The 20,772-nt window shown below is 34.9% G+C and overlaps 2 protein-coding genes across 2 annotated transcripts; one reads left to right on the top strand and one right to left on the bottom strand.

Annotated features, from left to right (window-relative positions):
• Nucleotides 1-675: 675 nt before the first annotated feature.
• On the top strand, nucleotides 676-1,982 carry LOC109169944 (probable carbohydrate esterase At4g34215). The gene is made up of 2 exons (XM_019318859.1): nucleotides 676-1,500; nucleotides 1,626-1,982. Exons 1-2 carry the CDS (start codon nucleotides 829-831, stop codon nucleotides 1,890-1,892), a joined length of 939 nt encoding a protein of 312 aa, XP_019174404.1. The 5' UTR covers nucleotides 676-828; the 3' UTR covers nucleotides 1,893-1,982.
• Nucleotides 1,983-7,922: 5,940 nt separating this feature from the next.
• LOC109170626 (probable isoaspartyl peptidase/L-asparaginase 2) lies at nucleotides 7,923-9,790 on the bottom strand. The gene is made up of 4 exons (XM_019319821.1): nucleotides 9,567-9,790; nucleotides 9,179-9,412; nucleotides 8,785-8,871; nucleotides 7,923-8,657 (listed from the first exon to the last, which is right to left on the bottom strand). The coding sequence occupies exons 1-4, from the start codon at nucleotides 9,726-9,728 to the stop codon at nucleotides 8,163-8,165; spliced, it is 978 nt and encodes a 325-aa protein (XP_019175366.1). The 5' UTR covers nucleotides 9,729-9,790; the 3' UTR covers nucleotides 7,923-8,162.
• Between the last annotated feature and the right edge of the window lie 10,982 nt (nucleotides 9,791-20,772).

The raw sequence follows: 20,772 nt of genomic DNA, 5'->3' as shown, positions 1-20,772 counted from the left end.
ATGTATTGAAAATAGATAAGTATGCTGCATTATATACTTTAAAATGATGCAATTTCATTTAATTGGTATTTAATACCTTAAAATGATGCAATTTCATTTAGGCAGGAAATTGATTGGCAAAAAACATTTTGCTATTATATAGAGTAAGATTAGTTCATCATTTGCTGCTCCCTAGAAATCATTGAGAAAAAAAATAACTGGGTATGTTAGAATCTTGGGTTAATTATTGACAACAAACCCAGTGTCGGTGTTAATATCAATGCACCAGTCCGCCCGCATGGACAACTCAACAGGTTACAGAGGTGAAGTTTGGAAAGAATGACCAGGGATTGAGTAGGAGAAACCGTCAAAGTGAGGGGTTCCTTGTGCACAGTAACCAAAGATCTAGCCTCTGTGATGCAGTTGAGTTATCATGATTTACATCCTCCCAGATACTCCCGGAGCTTCCAGAGTCAGGATTATTTACCCCGAGTCCCAAAACCCCTCTTATCTTTTAATATTAATTGGGCCCTTGATGATAATGATCAAATGGAGATGACAAATATTGACAATACAATACAGATGCAGATATCCAGCAAAGTTAACTAATTAATTGCCTGTGCCATTTCCAGAAAAAAATTGAAGAAAATACATCTGGCATTCCCAATTTCTATGAATATACAACAAAAATCTCCATAGCTATTCAGGTGCATGCATATCATAGCTAGCCACATATCCCATCTTAAAAATCACCACCACCATCATCATCATCATCATCATCAAACAACAATCTTAATTTTTCCCAGATTTTAGCTAGCTAGCAAGCTAGAAGGAATCCCGGAAAAAAACATGAGAAGTGAAGGGATTATGGTGTTATTAACAACTACGGTTATAATGATGTATTTCTGCTGGATGATGAGCCCCAAGGAGTTAATGTTAATGAATCTCCAGTCGCATAAACAGATTATTCCCCAGAAACAATTACAATTATTTGTGCTTGCAGGACAGAGCAACATGCTGGGGCTGGGAGGAGTGAACAAGACAACATTGGTTAACGGGGCGAAAATCAAAGTCTGGGACGGCGTAGTGCCGCCGGAGAGCCGCCCTAACCCGGCGGTTTTCCGCCTGAACGAGCACTTTCAATGGGAGTTGGGGCATGAGCCCATCCACTACGGAATCAACTGCAAGATAACGTGTGGGGTTGGGATGGGAATGGCGTTCGCAAATAAGCTATTGCAAATGGATCCTAACTTTGGGGTCATCGGTTTAGTGCCCAGCGCCGCCGGCGGCACCTCCGTCAGGAATTGGTCCGGCGACTCTGCCGATAATCCCTACAGAGTTTTACTCCAACGGACCAAATTTGCAGTTGAGAATGGGGGAGCCCTCAGGGCAATTATATGGTATCAAGGTGAAGCTGATACCATCCATCCTTTTAATGCAAGGCATTACAAGACTGGACTTGAAAAATTTATTCGTAGATTTCGCAATGATTTGCATTTTCCCACCCTTCCCTTCTTTCAGGTATTCTTAATAATCGCACTTCTGATCACTCAATTATTATATAATTTAAGTATCTGTGTTAATATGTTTTAGTATATGCTATATTAATCTGTGCTAAACTTCTGATAATAAATTGTTTACTGCAGATAATTCTTCCACGTGTAAGGAAACCATTTAGAGGGACATTAGTAAACGAGGTGAAAAGGGCTCAACGTGACACTAATCTCCCCAACTTAATAAAGATCGAAACGGATGGATTGCCAGTTTCACCGGACGGCGTTCATCTAACTACGGAGGGCTACATCCGATTAGGGTTTACGTTGGCCAACGCATTCCTAGAGACCAAGTCCAAATTGTTACAAAACAAAAATGTCGTTTCAGTATACAACACTTCCGATTATAATGTAGCTTAGTATTGTTAGTAGGCTTGTAGATAGCCAAATGGCTTCCACGAGTATCAATTTTATTCACCTTTCATTAGTTTAGATGGCATGCATGCAACATATATCACGAAAATACTTGTGTTATCTCTATTTCGGACTTATAATTTACTGTAATGAAACCTGTTTTTGGTCTATTAGTCTTTATTAATTGTGTATATGTACCTTCAATTCATGTTATTATATGTTATCTCATGTGTATGTAATTGCATACGAACATCAAATTGACTCGATTTTTTTTATATATATATAAACCAAGTTAAATATAAAATCTCTAACATATTAGATCCCAAAATTGCCAAAGACCTTGTAGTCAAGCGGTAAAACTATGGCTCAACCAATTTGTACTAAAGAAAATGTTAAAATTAGTAAAAGAAGACACAAAAATAGTTGGAAAATAAATAGATTATTCGCCATCATATCAACCACGAGGCAAAATACCAGCAAAAGAAGTACATTTAAGAAAGTTACAAAATGATCTTTTTATTCCAAGACCAATAGTATAAATTTATACTACTCAATCACAAGGATGATAAGTTTACTCCATCAATTAACTTTCTTTAAAAAAAAACAAAAAAAACAAAAAAAAAAACTTACAAGATCGCATTGCATTTTATTTAAACAATTTTTTTTTTATATTCATTATATTAATTATCTATAGATTTACTGATCTCAACTTATGTTAATAAGAAAAGAAGCGATGGCATTTCAAAAGAAGTTTATTATGTATAATATCACATAACATAGTGATAATTGATTATTAGAAGATAATTTTTAAAAAGAAGTTGTAAAAGGGCTCATAATTTTCTACTTTTGTTGGTTAATGCAGTCATCATAAGTCAAAAGCCCATGGCTCAACTGATAAACAAATAAAAGGTTCATAAGCCCATTTGCTTTGTTATCCTGTAAACATATATTCTTTTCCTTCATCTTTCGTATGACTCCAACGATTAATAGTTACGAGCTTTCTTATAAATTAACGAATTTTGACATGTGCACTCTTGGAGAAATATCTTGCATTCGTATTAATTAGATGATATTGACTTAATATTATATCCATGAATGGCATGGAGTACTTGACGACATATATGATGCATGAAGCACTAAGATTTTGTGGAACAAACAAAAATTCCATCTTTTTTTTTTTTTTTTTTTCTGTATATGGCTACAAAATTAACCTACATTTAAATGTTAAAAAATTAGTGATTTATCTAACAGTTTAGAATGTTTGATAAGCGAACTGCTAATGCAATGGTAATATCTGGATGCCTTTTCCCCTACTAATAATTAGAGTCTATAGGTAGTGTGGTGAAGATACCTATACACTATGTACTTTCCAAAAAAGAATCAAAGATAATAAAATTCATACATTCTTCCCATCTTAACGGGAAGAGTAACTGAAACATTTTAGAAAAAATCTTGATGCATGCATATATAGTATAGTGACCTATTCTCTTCTAAATATCAACATAATTGAATGACCAAAATTTAGCACAATAATAACCTTAATTTATACTAACATATATAAGGTACGATCGTGTCACATTTTATAGAGGACAATATATATCGTTCTTTGGTATTCAAATTCCACTGCACCCAATTCAACCAACTCGAATAACATGAAAAGTGAAGGTGTTATAGTGTTATTAACATTTATAGCATTTATGGTATACTTTTGGTGGATAATGAGTCCTGAGGAATTAATTCTGGATTTGGAGTTGCATAAACAGCACAAGCAAAAGCAAGTATTCATCTTAGCAGGACAAAGCAACATGCTGGGGCGTGGAGGAGTAACGAAGACGACGTTGTACAGTGGGGAAGAAATGAAAGTATGGGACGGGGTGGTGCCGCCGGAGAGCCACCCAAATCCGGCGGTTTTCAGACTGGATAGCGAACTCCGGTGGGAGTTGGCACGTGAGCCCCTTAGCCATGGAATCTACTGCACAATAACGTGCGGTGTTGGGATCGGAATGGCCTTTGCAAATAGGCTCCTAGAAATGGACCCTAACTTCGGCGTCGTGGGTTTGGTTCCCAGTGCCGCCGGCGGGACCTCCATTACCAATTGGTCCGGCGACGCTTTCAATAAACCCTACCAAGTGTTGGCCAAGAGAGCTAAATTTGCAGTCAAGAGTGGAGCAAATCTCAGGGGAATTTTATGGTATCAAGGAGAGACTGATACAAGATGGTCTCGCAACGCAAAAAACTACAAGATTCATCTCCAAACATTCATTCATAAGATACGCAATGATCTAGGTTTACCCACCCTTCCTTTTTATCAGGTATCCCTAATATTACCTATTACATTTTTACAGTCAAGTTGGTTAGAAAGTTGACTTACTTAACCATAAAATCACAAGTTTGACTTCGGTGGGAACAGCCTATTGGCTTTCGTAGTTTTAGCCGACCAATTATAGGTAACCTTGGTTTTATCTCATGATGGTCATTTTCTTGTTAAGGTCACATGGCGGGGTTTATACCGTACACAACCTATGTTGGTTTACGTACTAGTGGTCATTTGCAAGCTAGGATCATAAATGTTGGGTTTAGCTAGTGCAGACCATTAGATAGTGGTTGCAGGTTTCCCTCGTCACTCAAAAAAAAAAAAAAAAGATTTATGATGGTTCCTAGCTAAGTCGGTGGTTTAATTTCAAGTTCAACTATCAATAAGAGCTACTTGATTAGGGTCGATTAATTATGCTCAATTTGGACTGATTTATCTCTTTCTGGTCCTTTGACCAGGTTTTGGATAGTGGCGTGGGGTTATTATTAGTAAATTGAATTGAAGTTATTCATTGTTATATTGATGGTATATGCAGGTAATTATTCCACATTTGAAAAAGCCATTTCTGGGGCCATATGTGGAAGAGGTAAGAAAAGCTCAAATGGAGATTAATGTCACCAATTTGATCAAAATAGAAGCAGAAGGATTACCAATTGGAGGTGACGGGGTTCACTTAACAACGGAGGGTTACATTCAATTAGGACATATATTAGCCGACACATTCCTTAAAACCAACTCCAAATTATTGAGGAACGAAACTGTTGTTTCAATCTATAACAGTTCGGATTATAAAGAGCCTTCATATTCATCATATGATGGATTTTACACTCTGGTACTTAGGTTAATGGCCAAATGGCTTCCACGAACATCCATTTGATTCACCTTTCATTGGTCTAGTAGCTAGCTAGGTCGGAAAACATGCAACATTTGCAATATTCCACGCACGTTTATGAGTTATAATGGACATGTTTTGTTGATTGTTGGTGTTGTGACTGTTGTCTGGTTTATTATTTGTATGAAATGTTCTACACTATGTAATAGAGTATACGCTAAAATTAGTAGAGGAGATATTTTTGAAACGAAAAAATGTTACTCTCTTGGAGTTTTGTGCAACATAGATGTGATTGGAAAACAAATTCCTAAAGATCTACTATACAAATTTGGTAAATTAAATCTAGACTTTCCATATATAATGTCTAGCTTCCTCAACCATAAAACTTTTCAAAATATAATTTTCAGTCGTAACTGAACTTTCATATCCATGATCAAAGATATTTTGCATCCCATACCATTTTGCATCCAAAACGACGTCATTTTCAGAGAAAACACGGCATTTCAGTTTTAAAAAAAAAAAAAAAAATTGATTTTGTCTCGCCGTTAACGGCGTTATTCGTTTGTGGCATTATAAATGTACAGTTATGGAATTATGAACGTAATAAGTTATGGAATTATGAACACAGAGCTTTGACATTATGAACTTACAATTATGAACATATAGTGATAAAATTGTGAACATAGAGCTTCGAAAATTATGAATTTACAGTTATTGAATTATGAATGTACAGTTATGCAATTATGAATGTACAGTTATGGAATTATGAACACAGAGCTCTGACATTATGAACTTACAATTATGAACATATATTAATAAAATTATGAACATATGCTCCTATAACAAAGCGGTCTGAAATTAAAAAAAAAATAAAAATAAAAAAATGGTGAAAGATAACGGTGTCACTAATGACACCGTTACCGTGTCCACAATGCATGCTGGACACGGGTCCATAGCATAACGATTGGTAATGATTGAACTGTACGTGGCTTTGGATCAGGGACGAGCCTTGGATAAGCAAAGACAATGGCATAAGTCGAGGGGTCATCTTTAGACATACCCAACAATAAATAATCATATATGATAAAAATAACCCTTTCAAAATAGCACAAATAACTATACACTACTATTTGAGCATTGCCATATGTTACCAAAAGGAAGGGGGAGTCAATGAAAAATATGAGGAGTGGAGGGGCTATGGTGTTATTTATAATCATAGCATTTGTGATATGCTTTTGCAGGTTAACAAGTTCTCAGGTATTAATTGAAGATTTGGAGTTGAAAACAAAATAATAATAATAATAAAACAAGTGTTCATCTTAGCAGGACAAAGCAACATGGTGGATGCAATGCCTGAAGAGTGGACAAGATAATAGTGGTTAATGGGACAAAAGTGAAAATATGGAACGGGGTGGTGCCGCCGGAGAGCCACCCCAATCCGGCGATTATCCGGTTGAATAAGAAAATCCGATGAGAGTTGGCACATGAACCCCTTCACTATAACATCACAGGCCTCCTGCGAGTTAACATGTGGAGTTGGGGTTGGGATGGCTTTTGCAAATCAAATCCTAGAAATGGACCCTGATTTTGGGGTCATAGGTTTGGTTCCTACTACTGTCGGAGCAAGTGTAATCACGGATTGGTCCGCCGACTCTTACAATGATGCGTACAAGCATTTGGTAATCAGAGCTAAAGCTACCGTGAAGAGCGGAGGAAACCTCAGGTGCAATTTTGTGGTACCAAGGAGAGCCTGATTCAACGTTGTCTCGCTTCGTAAAGAACCACAAGACTAATCTCAAAACATTCATTTATAAGATACGAAATGATCTACAATCTCCTACGCTCCCAATTTACATGCTACTCCCTTATATATATACTTTTGATTTACAAGAAACTTTGTAACCACTACTCAAAAGTGTATAATGTGTATAGTGAGTTTTAAAGCCCTTAAATTGCCCCCCCCCCCCCCCCCCCCCCCCCCCCCCCCCCCAAAGGAAAAATGATAGAAATGTGTAGGAGGGGGCATGCATTTCCCAAAATGTGACCCTCCCCCCCCCCCCCCCCCCCCCCCTTTTTTTTTTGACAAAAATGTATAAAAGACTTTTTTCACTTGCATTTAATCATATATCTGGTCATACTTAAAACGCAATGAGACTTGCGTTACGTTTCTCGAGAAATACAATTTTTTTAAAAAAAAAAAATTGAATTCTCCGGCGAAGTGGTCGCCTTCTCTTTCATGGGAGAAACCAGCGACCAGTTTTGATCGCCGGCTTCTCTGGCGAAGGAGAATGGTGGCCTTCTCCTTCGTCGGAGAAGCCAGCGACATCATTTTGGTCGCTGGTTTCTCCAGCAAAGGAGTGGCCTTCTCCTTCGCCGATCAAAACTGGTCTAGTTTCTCCGGCGAAGGAGAAGGCGACCAGTTTGGTTGACTTCTCCTTCGTCGGATAAATCAAAATTTGAAAAAAAAAATGCATTTCTCGAGAAACGCAAATCTCACTTGCATTTTAAGTTTGACTGGAAATATGATAAAACGCAAGTGGGAAATGTCTTTTACACATTTTTGTCAAAAAAAAAAAAAAAAGGGACTCATATTTTGGGAAATGCATGCCCCCTCCTACACATTTTGTCATTTTTTTCAAAAATAATAATATTACTGCAGACACGTTAATTAAAACTTTAAATTTACTTTTACGTTAATGGCTATTATATTCTGCTCAATAGATGGAGAAAGACTGCAACCGGACCAGATGGAGTTCACCTAACAATGGAAGGCTACGTTCAACTAGGAATAACCTCCGCCGACACATTTCTTAAAAACTACGAATCTCTCAAATCCCCATCTCTTCCTAGTCGAGAGCACTTGGGTTAATGCTCAAATCGATCATTGATCTTTCAGAAAAACAACACACAATCTTTGCTTGTTTTCGTTAATGGTTCACATAATAATAAATACATTAGAAGATGAAACTAATAGGTACAAGATTTAGAAGATTATTAAGAGCTAGAAATAATAGGAATATAAACTACAAATTAAATTTAGCACATCGCTTTATTCATCACAAGGATGGCAAATCCACTGATAACGATACAGCTAGAGTAATATATATATATTTGTCGTTAATTTGTTTTTCTACTCCCAAATCCCAACCTCCATGAACCCATCTTCAGTAGCGCATCCCCTAAACATTCCGACGCAGTTAAAGCCGTAGGCCACTTCTCCCTTATTCGACACCGCGATCAGTCCAGCTTGACCCTGGTCCAGCCGCTTCTTCACCACGAAGTCCACCGCCTCTTGTAGCCCAAGGCCTTTGTACTCCATTACCGCCGCCACGTCGCGGGCCAGGGTGCCGCGGATAATGGCTTCGCCTTCGCCCGTGCAAGAGACTCCGCACAGCTCGCCGGCGTAGGTGCCGGCGCCGATGATTGGGGAGTCCCCGATTCGGCCCGTCATCTTGTTCATTAGCCCACCGGTTGACGTGGCGGCGGCGCACCTCCCCTGGGTGTCCACCACCACGCAGCCCACGGTTTCCGGGGCGTACACGCTTATTGGGAGCCCGTTCATCTGGATTGGACTCTCGGCCGCCGCCCCGCAGGTGGACTCCGCCAGTGGAATTCTGTAATCGAACTGTTCCATTTCCAACCAACCGTCAATCAAGAATTGTTTTAATCAACTGACTTTTTTTTTTTTTATTAATTAATTAATTACGGGAAAGGACAAATTTTGATTAATTAAAATTGGTGTAAAAAGTTACCAAAATGGCTTTGGCTTCCTTGGCCAGTTTCAACATGCCAACGTTGTCCTCAGTGATGAAGTAATCGTTCTCCGCCATTTCCACGCCCTTCAGGAAAAAGACAAAAAGTGCAGTTTTATGTTAATTTAATCCTCCTTATTCCCACGTGAATAAGATTCTAAAAGCTATTTTCTTAAATTTTTTCAAAAGATTCACTAAAAGGGAATCTGGTTTATTTTAATGTCTAATAGTCACAAGAAGCTCAACATATTCGGTGTAACTTTCATATCAGATTCAATTTTATGTCCTTGTTCACGATTTACCATTCATTTTTTTTTTCTTTTGATTTGAAACCAGGTTTTGTTTTTTGTTTTGTTTTTTTGAAGAATATAAATTTTATGAAGGTGAAGGAGACCTGTTGCTTGGCAAATTCCTCGGCCCCAGAAAAGGCGAGATAAGAGTGAGGTGACCTGTCCATCACGAGGCGAGCGAGAGAGACAGGGTTCTTCACTTTAGTTATCCCGGAAACGGCGCCGCATCGGCGGCCATGGCCGTCCATGATGCTGGCCTCCATTTCCACCGTTCCTTTATGGGTCAGAGCAGATCCACGGCCGGAGTTGAACAGCGGATCTGTTTCCAATTCTCTTACCTGTTATCACAACATGCAAATTAAAGAACAATCAAAATCGTCGGAACCGACAACAAATGACATTTAATAATTTGTTGAATTTGACGATGAATGCGGAAAAGAGAAAAAGGGAAAAACGAAAATATAGGATCGTCGGAGATGGAGAAGTACGTACGACAAGCTCGACGACATCGATAGCCGGGAGAGAAGAGCGCAGGGCGGAGATTCCAAGATTGAGGCAACGAGTGAGGAGTGCTTTGGCTTCTTCTTGGCGTTCCAATGGAAGGTTTGGGTCCACTCCGGCTCCGCCGTGAACAGCAATTGCCCAACCGCCCATCTCCCCCTCTCCCTTCTCTCTTTCTTTTCCTTACGTCTATGATGCATACTCGCGCTTCCCTCGCTCCCTATAAATACACCCAATTCCACATCTCGCGGGCCCCCTTTCGCTCCAAATCTGTGTTCCACCATAAAATCATCACTAATTACTTAATCAATAATTCAAATCCATTCAATTCTCACTTTACGGGGCGTTTGGTTGGAGGGTGAGAATTATGTGGGAACGGAATTGTAATTCCATGGGAGTTGAATTACTGGGAATAAAGTGGGAATTTAAATTCCAGTGTTTGGTTGACAGGAATAGAATTACTGGGAATTTCAATTCCAATGTTTGGTATACATGGGAATTGAAAGGGAATAAGTAGTATAAAATCAAAAATGTCCATTATTGCAATTCCCTCCAACCAAACTACGGAATTTAATGGTCTTTGGAATTAGGTGGGAATTAAGTGGGAAGGGAATTTAAAATCCCTCCAACCAAACGCCCTGTTATTTCAAATTAAACACCTTAATTTATTACTATACTAATTATTAGTGTACCATATTTTCCTACCATGCTATAATCAATATAGGGGGAAAAAAAAATCTCTAATACAATAATAAGACTGACAATAAAAAAAAAAATTTATTTTTGCTAAGCACATTGTGTTTAGATGGCACCTATGTAGCTCTCTTTGATGAAAGGTCATAGGATCAAACCCCTGTTGGGTAATAGAGTTAATATTATTCAAAAAGAATTTTTTTTTAATAATTATAAGATTACAAGTTCAACTCTCAAATGAAATAATGTATTGGTATTCTTGTTTTGAGTCACTTAGCTAGATTTTCATAGTGTGATTTAGTGTGAGGTTTATTTAGTATACACATTCTCGTAATAGTTGTATATGAAGCTAAATAAAATAATATACAAACTATAAGGCAAAATCACGTGATTACAAATATTTTTAATATTAAGCTGAGCTACCAACTTTGGCAAAATCAATCTTCAAACTGTAAAAATTTTCAGTACGACATTTAATAAATATTAGTTTACTACAAGTATATGTAGGAAGAATGGATAATTAATAATTCAATCGGTATATGCATGCAGGTCCATACGGGTGGCGCGGGATCCGCTAAGGAATCTAAATTAATTCTTGGAATCAGAAAACTATATATGGTGCCTAACTGGTCCAAGATTCTCCGGCTCATAATAATAATAATAATAATAATATATATATATATATTGAAAGGTTCCTGTGCTGTTGAATGCTTCCCGTGCGGATGCGTGGTGGATTAATGTGCGTGAGACTCAATGTGCGTGAGTGTTGTGCTTAATGTGCCTGAGATTTGTACTTAATGTGCGCGAATGCGTAAATGTAGCAGAAATTATTGATTTCAGATTCTTCCCCATCCCCAGTAGCCATTGCCCCCTCCCTGATGATGATGATGCGGAGGCGGGCTATGGTGGTTAAGAATTATGGGAATAATACAACAAAAATTCAAACTTAGCTGCTGTGCAAATTTTAATGTGTGTGCGTCATCTATATAAACATTCAACTGCACTGAAGGTAGCTGATAATCCAGAATCCATGGCCAAATTGAAGGAAGAAGTAACAAGAAGCTTGGGCGTTAATGTGCGTGAGTTTCTGTTCTGCTTCTTTCTGAGCTCGTAATTCTGAAATACTCACACACATTAAGCACAAATCTCACGCACATTAAACACAATACTCAGGCACATTGAGTACAAATCTCACGCACATTAAGTATAAACCTTACGCACATTAATCCACTGCATAATCACACGGAAAGCCACAAATGCACCTTTTATATATATATATATATATATATATATATATATATATATATATATATATCCAACACGTTGGAGCCTACCTATTGGTGTATTATTGGACTTGTCTTTGTGTGATATTACATGCTTTCTTAACCATGAGATTTCACCTCTCCATATTCTTTTTTAATGGGATTGATATTCACTGCTTTGTTAATATTTCAGTTAAACTGATTTACTTAGTTCACACTCTCGCGAATAGTGATTACAGATTTATATTGTTATTCAAAAAAATTATATATTTAATGTGTAAATTCAAAACTCCAAAAGCCGTATAAATGTGAGTAATTATTATTATTGCATTGAGTTTTTTTTTATATATATAAATAATTACTATATGAGTTTCTTTTTATTAATTCATAGCATTATTGGCTAAGTAACAAATAACTAAAAAAAAAATCATTTTTTAATTGTGTATTTAAATAAATCTCATCATATATTTCGTGAATCTTTTCTTTCATTTCATAAGAAAGAAGAAGTGTAAGCATTTTAGATTTGATGTTTCAACATTATTGGTTGAAGAGACTTTATGAAAAAAGGGTTTCAAAAGTTCTGCAGTGAGTCGCAAAAGTTGAAAAAATGCATTAACAAATTTTATTTTAACATACATAATGGTAATTTAGTAATTTGTACATTAGTCCATCATTACATGTTTTGTTAAGAGATTTTTGTAATATCTTTTTAGAAAAAGATGCCTGTTTTCTTAATTATTAATAAAATCTTAACATCAACATAAAGAGTCAATTTATATTTATGTGACGAGAAAAATTTATAGTACTAATTATATTATGATAATTTGCTACTTTGTACAGTTTTGATGTCTCTTTAAACATCATATGCATGTTTGGATATTCAAAAAAGTTTATAAAGTAGGAAGTTTAGTTCACACCATACCTATGCAAAGAGATTTTGATGTTATATATAAGAGTCGATATTAGATGATATAAAAATATTACATTTTTTTTTCAAAAGTATTACACTAATAGCAAACACTTTATTTTTTATTAATATTACATTTTAATATTGACTTAATCAGTCATAAATTTTGAAGTTTTCGTCAAAAGCCAAATGCACGAACCAACCCACAACAGCTAATTATCTTTGTGAATGAATCTTTGCTTGTTAGGCGTAGGCGGTATGTATTTTATCCCTATTTGTAGTCAACGTACTGTAAAGAAGGCTGCTAGCCGACTAATAAGATAATTAGAGGAGAAGAAGATAATTGATTAAATTAATTAAAGTTGGATTCCAAGAATTAGGGCATTTTTTAATGTCTCTTTTGTCCTTTTCTTATCTGTTCTTATTTTATTTTTTGGTGGATTGCAAGCTGTGCAAATTGAACTTTGCTGTCTCTATAAATATTAAATAATTAACCTAGAGGGTGTGGTTGAGTGTAAGGGTCTCATTCATCATTAATCAAAGGTCAATGGTTCGATCATTGGCTTTGAAAATAGAGTAGTCTTAAATTTCCAGGTCAACTGTTCCACCCAAAGTGTATTTCATTCGTCACTAAAAAAAATATTATCTCATCGTTTGTATTGATAATCAACTAACATGTTGTTACGAATTGAAAATTATCTACGTATTTGTCAACAAACAATAAAAATAAGTGGCTAGAAATGAAGGGATTAGCGATTAGGGAAGAAACGGTACCGGCCGGCGTGCGGAACATGGAAGGCAATGCACGATCTGAGGTTCCATTGTTCCGGGACGCCTCTGTCCAAAATCGTCAGAAAAAAGGACAGCAACTTGCAACAATGAACGAAAAGCACGTTAAAAAGGACAAGATACTTTGGGGCCAAACACCTCTTTGTGGATACCTAACGCCGAGTATCTTCTATTTGTGTGTGGAATCTAATATACTTTTATTTTCTTACTGACACTGACTTGTGTGCCCCTTCAAAGATTCGTATCTCGTACCCCACTTTTTGTCTGTGGAATCTTCTGCTTTTGCGTACATCAACCATCCAACCACCCGTCGGAGAGCGAGTCGAGGTCAAACTGTAAAAACTTGAAATTATTTAATTCCAAAAGAAAAATGTTATGTGTACTTTAATTTTTATTCCTATACACAATATTTTAATGTAAATATTTGTATTAAGAAGATAAAAAAAAAATAGTTTATGTTCATCATATCAGAGAATAAGATTTGAGAGCAATCGTTATGCTATGGAATCGTGTCTACCTCACAAGGTGGACACAATATTAAATTTTGTTTTTTCTTTTTTAAATAAGTATTAAATTCTTATTAAAAATATTACAATTTTATCGATATTTTATAATGAACAAATAATACTTTATAGTGAAAATGTAACACACACGTTCAAATCAAGAATTTAAATATTTTTGTGCTACTCTAACGACTCAAAGTTGGCTAAATAACAAGTAATTGAAACATTTGAGATCCCAATTCAAATAACTGACGAATAGGATTACTCGTTTACCCCCTTAATAACTCATGAATAGCTGACAGGTCACATGCATCACTGCATAATATCTGCATACACTCCACACATTTTTTATGTGCTATAAAGTTGGGATATGATATGATATGATATGATGGTCCAATTCTTATTACAGGCCAGGTATATACCAAATCCAATAATACTACACCTTTAATTTGCATGCAAAGAATCCAAGACATATATACAACATCGATCTACGCAAATTATGCCATGGAATCGTGTTCACCGAGAATGGTGAACACAAGTCAAAACGACGTCGTTTTTAGGCTAAAAAAAAAAATTTTGCGGATGTGGAGTTAACGGCGCACGTTTGATCAAATTATGAATTTTCTGTTATGAAATTATGAATTTTATGAAAATTCATAATCGCATAACAGAAAATTCATAATCTCACAACTGAAAATTCATAATCTCACAACTGAAAATTCATAATCTCATAACAGAAAATTCATAATCTTATAACAGAAAATTCATAATCTCATGGTTCCAAAGTGAATGTGTAGGCATGGTTCCAAAGTGAATGTGCAGGCATGGATTCATAATTTATGAATGTCCGTGATTTCGGACGGGAATATGTAGGCATGGTTCCAAAGTGAATGTGCAGGCATAAATTCATAATTTATGAATGTCCGAAATTATGAATGTAATGAAAATTCATAATCTCATAACAGAAAATTCATAATCGCATAACAGAAAATTCATAATCTCATGGTTCCAAAGTGAATGTGTAGGCATGGTTCCAAAGTGAATGTGCAACCATGGATTCATAATTTATGAATGTCCGTGATTTCGGACGGGAATGTGTAGGCATGGTTCTAAAGTGAATGTGCAGGCATGAATTCATAATTTATGAATGTCCGAAATCTTTGTTCACCTCAAATTAAAGTGAAACCGCAAAATGTGAAAATAAAGAAGAAAAGTTACGCAATTAATTTAAAAAAAAAAAAAAAAAAAAAAAAAAAGATAACGGTGTACTAACACCGTTAGAACCGTGTTCACCATGACACGGTTCCATGGCATAACGTCTGATCGATCTATCGTCGGATTCAGATACAGTTCACACAACTAACGTTGTCGCCTCCAATTCAGACCCTAGCTAGTGTTAGTCGTACTCGTATATACACAAGTCACGTCGCATTAATATGCACACCCAATCATTATGTATTTAAATCAAATATGAATTTCTTTTAAATTTCATTAAAAATTAATCCACTAGTTCACCCAAAACCATAGTCAAATTTACAATATAAAAAAAAACGTGCATCATGAAACAATAAAACATGCATGGTTTAACTTTTAGAAAAGTTAATTATAAAATTAAATGTCGGTAAACAAAAACATTTTATATTTTTAATATGACGGTAAAATTTCTAAGAAAAAACTAAATTAAATGAACTTATATCAACACATTCATATCGTAACTATTGCAAGTAAGGGATATGAATATAGTCTATAAAACAAGACCGATCACTATCACAAATATCCCTAGTGATTTCCTACCGTGGAGATGAAACATTAGGGTTCAATTATTACTTATTGAACCAACTTTTAAATTGCTACTAAAGAAATCGTCTAAAAAATAATCACTCTAATAATTCTCTAAATCTCCTTTCCTAATTAAAGCATTGAACTTGAAACTTTATAGTTATTAAATTAACTGTCCAACCAACTTGATTGGATTGTTAGAATGATTCAATGAACACATTAACCTAATCATTAACCATCATATGTCACACATAAAATCAATCGAATCAAATTAAGTAGAATATGTCACGTAATTTAAGTCCTACGTACCTATCAGAAGTCTGTTTTCATGTACAGGCTTCAACATGTGTCATAAGTAAGAGGAAGATGCAATCCAAGTTGATGGTGTTGTAACCACAGATATATATAGATAAGAGGGCCGCCTCGACGACAAATGCATGCAAGCTGGATTCCTATATATGTGCTTATAAATTAACAGACAATCGTGAATGCACAGATCGTACGTACACTCTTGTTATATGTAACAGGAATGCATATATGGACCATTGCACAGAGAAAATCATTTTCATGTTTCCCTTTCTATCTTTTTTGTTGGTTAATCTTTCTTTTCCGATGTTAACACTCTTATTGAGTTATTGTATCGTGTTTTGAATATCAATCGTTTTACTGGTGAAAGAAAAAGAAAGAAATAAAAGTAATTGTCCGTCTCTTCTTTAAAAAAAAAAACTAATTATAACATGTTACATTAGAGTAAATAATTAATTAAGTAAAAAGGGAAATTACATGTAAAATTATTTTAATTATAATTAATGTTCATGTTGCATTGGACTGTCAGAGAATGGACCAGGTAAAGAGTTAACAATTTTAATACTAAAAAGAGTTCTACTATCATACTATGCATACTCCCTTACTTCTACTCACAGAAGTGGTAAATAAAGATTAATCATTTTTATCATGTGAGTCCACACAGAATCATAAAAATTGAAAGTATAAAATGAGAGTGCATTATATATTTTAATACTAAAAATACACAAGTTAGGACCAGCAAGGTGGACCCTGGTCCATAGTATAACAAGTGATAAGTAATTCCGTCAACCTAAAGTATTGTTTGAATGGACTTGTCCTCATGTTCAATCTATCGAGCCCAATAGGTGAATTTAGTTAGTATTGTCTTTGTTAGAATAGTTGTAAGCCCAATCCACATCTCATTAAACTCTGGACATCTCCTCTAGGGCTTGTTATACTTAATAAATTTTCTTTCTTTCCCAAAATAATGATCCATACAATTGTACAATTATGCCGATCACGCAAATGGAATGTGTAGCCCAGTAGCCTTTACCCCCTGACAAATGCTAGCTGGATGATATTTGATATATCAATTACGGAATTTGGCTATACTTCCCAGTGTTGTTCCAATCAAATCAATAAATACACCATGCAAGATAATGCTTTGTTCTCTTTTAAAGGAAAATGAAATGTGACAACCAAATATTTTAATTTCTCAAAGTATTATTTGATTCATGCCAACACCTTCTCGGTCAAACTCTTTGAACAGTACAAGATCTCTCTAGTATAATTTACTTCTTTTACATGATTTTCAGGAGCAGAGTTTACCTAATATCATCGCATTATGGATGCGAGTTTCTTATATATATATAATATAACAAAAAATGCTGTGTTTCTGAAGTCCAGGAAGTTAGGTGTTCAGATTGACTTCATTCACCAGTTGCATAATTCCACAGAGTGTGAAGAAGAAAACATTTATTTATGTCTCATGAGACTAGATCAACGCCCAAAATAAATTAATAAATCATCAAGTGAATGATGATAGGGAAAGAAAAACTAATACTAGTACTAGGTACTATAGTTATAGCGGTCGCATGTCAAATAATTGTGTCTTTCGTTCATACTACAATATTAATTTTCACATGGGTACGTGGAAGTAAGCAATTAAAATTAGTGTGTTTAATGCTTGATAGAGTAATTTGTTCTGGAAGTATGAACTTGTAAACGTACACTATTATGTTGTGTGTAAATTTATGTTTTGCAGGAAGTATGTTATTTTATATGGATGAAAATATAGCAGTTTAAGTATAATAGGCTAAGTATATAGTAAGTGGGTAAGTGTATAAAAAGTTGATCAATATCTCTATTTGTATTCGAGATTTTTTAAAAAAATATGATGAGGAGTGGCTGATGGAATTGATATGGCATCCTTTGAGTGGACACTCATATCGATCATGTCACAAGTAACCACTGATGTGATGACTGGTAAAGTAGTGATGATAAAATTGACCATTATTAGTATCAATAAATACTTCAGTAAGCACATCAGCTACTTTATTTTGTTCTCTATAAACATGTGCGATATGATGATATATCAAGTGGTATCTAAAAATTTGTCTGCACCTCTTCACCATGTTGGTGAAAGGGCTTATCAAAACACCACCCTATATAAGTCATTTAGTAAATAATTTGAGGGGAATGACTAAGTATAATCATATAACTTATTATTAATTACTCTTCATTTGTTTAGAGATGTGAGCAGAATGATGTAACATATCATAATAATTGTGAGACACAAAGCAAGAGTTTCTTGTGGGAGGTGAATGGAGTGTTGGACTAAAAGCAAGAACGTTAGGTGAGATTGTAGAAATGGTTTCAAAACTTGGTCTCACTCCTTAACTAATGACCAATACCTTTGCCTCAGAGGACCCCCCAAACATTTATGAAACAGTACCTAAAGTCTTCAAGACAACCCAGAATTTGGACCCGTTGAGTATAATATATATAAATAATAAATATGTAGTCCGACTATCAACTTAAATTTTAAATTGAGGCAAAACACATCCTCTAATTTAATACTAAATTCAGTATTCACCATAACTTAAATTTATAGTTGAGACCAAATACACCCTCAATTAAGTGTCTAGATGTGACCGTATCTCTTATAAATCATATAAATAATGTCCATTTGAACTGCACTCCATCATTGTTCACCAATCTTGAGGATTTCGTAATTCTGAATTCTGAACTGAATAAATGGTTGTTGAACTAACCTTTTAGTTTTTTCTTTGTGTTTTAGCAGTCAATGTTTAGTGGTGCTATAGTATCCTGGAACATATTGTACTTTCTATCTCAAAAGAAGTAATCAATAGATAAAGCATGATTCTTATATTTAAAGGTCACCAGTTTGATTTTTGCTAATATACTCTCTATTGAGGTCGGATCCTTTAACGAACAGTATATATTGTCCATAAAAAATAAAGAAGAGAAGATGCTTGCTGGAACCAACTCAACCAAAAGTAGTAAACAACAAAAAGGACTAAGAACTCATAAAAGACATCCATCCCCATCCAAAATCATAAGATACTGTCCCCGGCCTAGTTTCAACTAACATTTTATCCACCTTTTATCCTTTTGTCTATTTCCTGAGATTTTTTGGCGATGAATCTATTTGCATCCTTAATTCTCGTTTAATCTTCTAGTAACCTCAACTAAACAGCACTTTTAAGTACGTACGACCTTAATCACTTTAATGCTGCCATGTACTACACCTTAATACCTCCAAATCACCAATAGCACATTATCACGTCAAATCTATCAGCAAGATTTCCTTCAATTAGAGATTTAGAGAACGGACGGGTTTGACCCAAAAAAAATATTAACAAGAATCAAATTTATAACATTTAGGTACGAAAGTCATATTTCAATCCTCGGATCACTCTATTTTGGCTATTTGTCTATTTATTAATCATTGTATCTCGGATTTTGAAGCAAATATGAGTGGCCTTGAGCTGTGTAGAGCGCATATAGTCAACCGCAGCGGGAATATAACGTCGGCATCGATTTACATTTTTATAACAGAATACACTTCCGACATTCACGCTACGTCCAACATGAATTATTAAAAAACATATGGAGTATAATTTTATGGGTTGGTTTCTCGATTTACAAAAGAACCCTACAAGGCTTAGATCAAAGAATTCGCATGGGTCATGGGAGGCTTCTTGCGGATATCTAAAGCAAGCTAAGGAGGATGATGGTCGAGAATAGCATTGAATTGGGGCAACCGTAACAGAATTGAAGTTTGACTTTTTGTGAGACCTGTCTATTGACCTTCTTAATTTGAATCAGTTAGCTATGAACAATATAATTAGTTGTCAGTTAGGATAAAAATGGACTTTCTCGTTAATAATACATCTCTTAATTGTAATAATGTCAAATATAATGTAGTATAATTTTATGAGGGTTATGAAGAGAATGGCGATGGCCGACAAGTCCATCCTCATGAAAACAAAACCACAGCTTTTCCCCACACTGTTGGTTGTTATTTTTGTCGCACCCATCTCTTTCTTTGTTGAAAAACATAACATCAGACTCGGTCTTCATCGCATATGTTTAGACTTATTATATGATACATGGAGTGAAAACAAAGTCATCTCTTCTGCATTTAATTTGCTATATATCGACACAGATTAAATTAATGTTGGAACAATTTTCCACATGAGTGCTGGAATATATGTAATACTGAATAATGCTATTTTTCTTTTTGATTTAGAAAAAACTCCGCAGTCCTTATTTGAAAGTGTATACAAGATGAAGACTTTCTTGTAACCTAGTCGGTAAAAGATCAGAGGTAAATTAATTTATATTGCTTGTAGTTGATTGACTCAAATTAAAAAATAAAAAAATAAAAAAATTAACAGACAACTTTCATAAAGAATCGAATTTTTGTTATTTCTCTCTCTTGATGAGATAATATTTTTTTAATTCATGAACTACTACAAATTAGCAGATCACACATATGTTACAAAATAAATTTATTTATTAATCAAATATGAAATAATTATGCCCCAAGGAGATAAATACTTAGAAATTAAATCGGGATGGGAATGCAACATCAGATCACATTATATTTGTAAGTTAGTTTCATCAAAAGATTATTCCAAACATTAATCCTAATTAATTAAAATATAAGGAAAATTGTATTTTGGATCCTTCAATTATCCCCGTGGTATAAACCTAGTTTCTAAGTTATATGTTTGATCATCTTTAACTCTTAAGTTATAACAATTTTAGTTTCTCATGGACTATTTCTACCACTAATTTATCACTTAATAAAATAACAAATTTGTACCATGCATAACTCAAGGGTTAAAGATGGTCACACATATAACTCAAACATTAAATTTGTAACACAAGTATAACTAGAAGACCAAATATGTAATTTTCTCTAAAATATATAGGCCATGTTTGGTAAA

The sequence above is a fragment of the Ipomoea nil genome, unplaced genomic scaffold (assembly GCF_001879475.1).
Source record: "Ipomoea nil cultivar Tokyo-kokei standard unplaced genomic scaffold, Asagao_1.1 scaffold3321, whole genome shotgun sequence".
NCBI classification, from domain to species: Eukaryota; Viridiplantae; Streptophyta; class Magnoliopsida; order Solanales; family Convolvulaceae; genus Ipomoea; species Ipomoea nil.
This window is presented reverse-complemented; position numbering and strand designations above follow the sequence as displayed.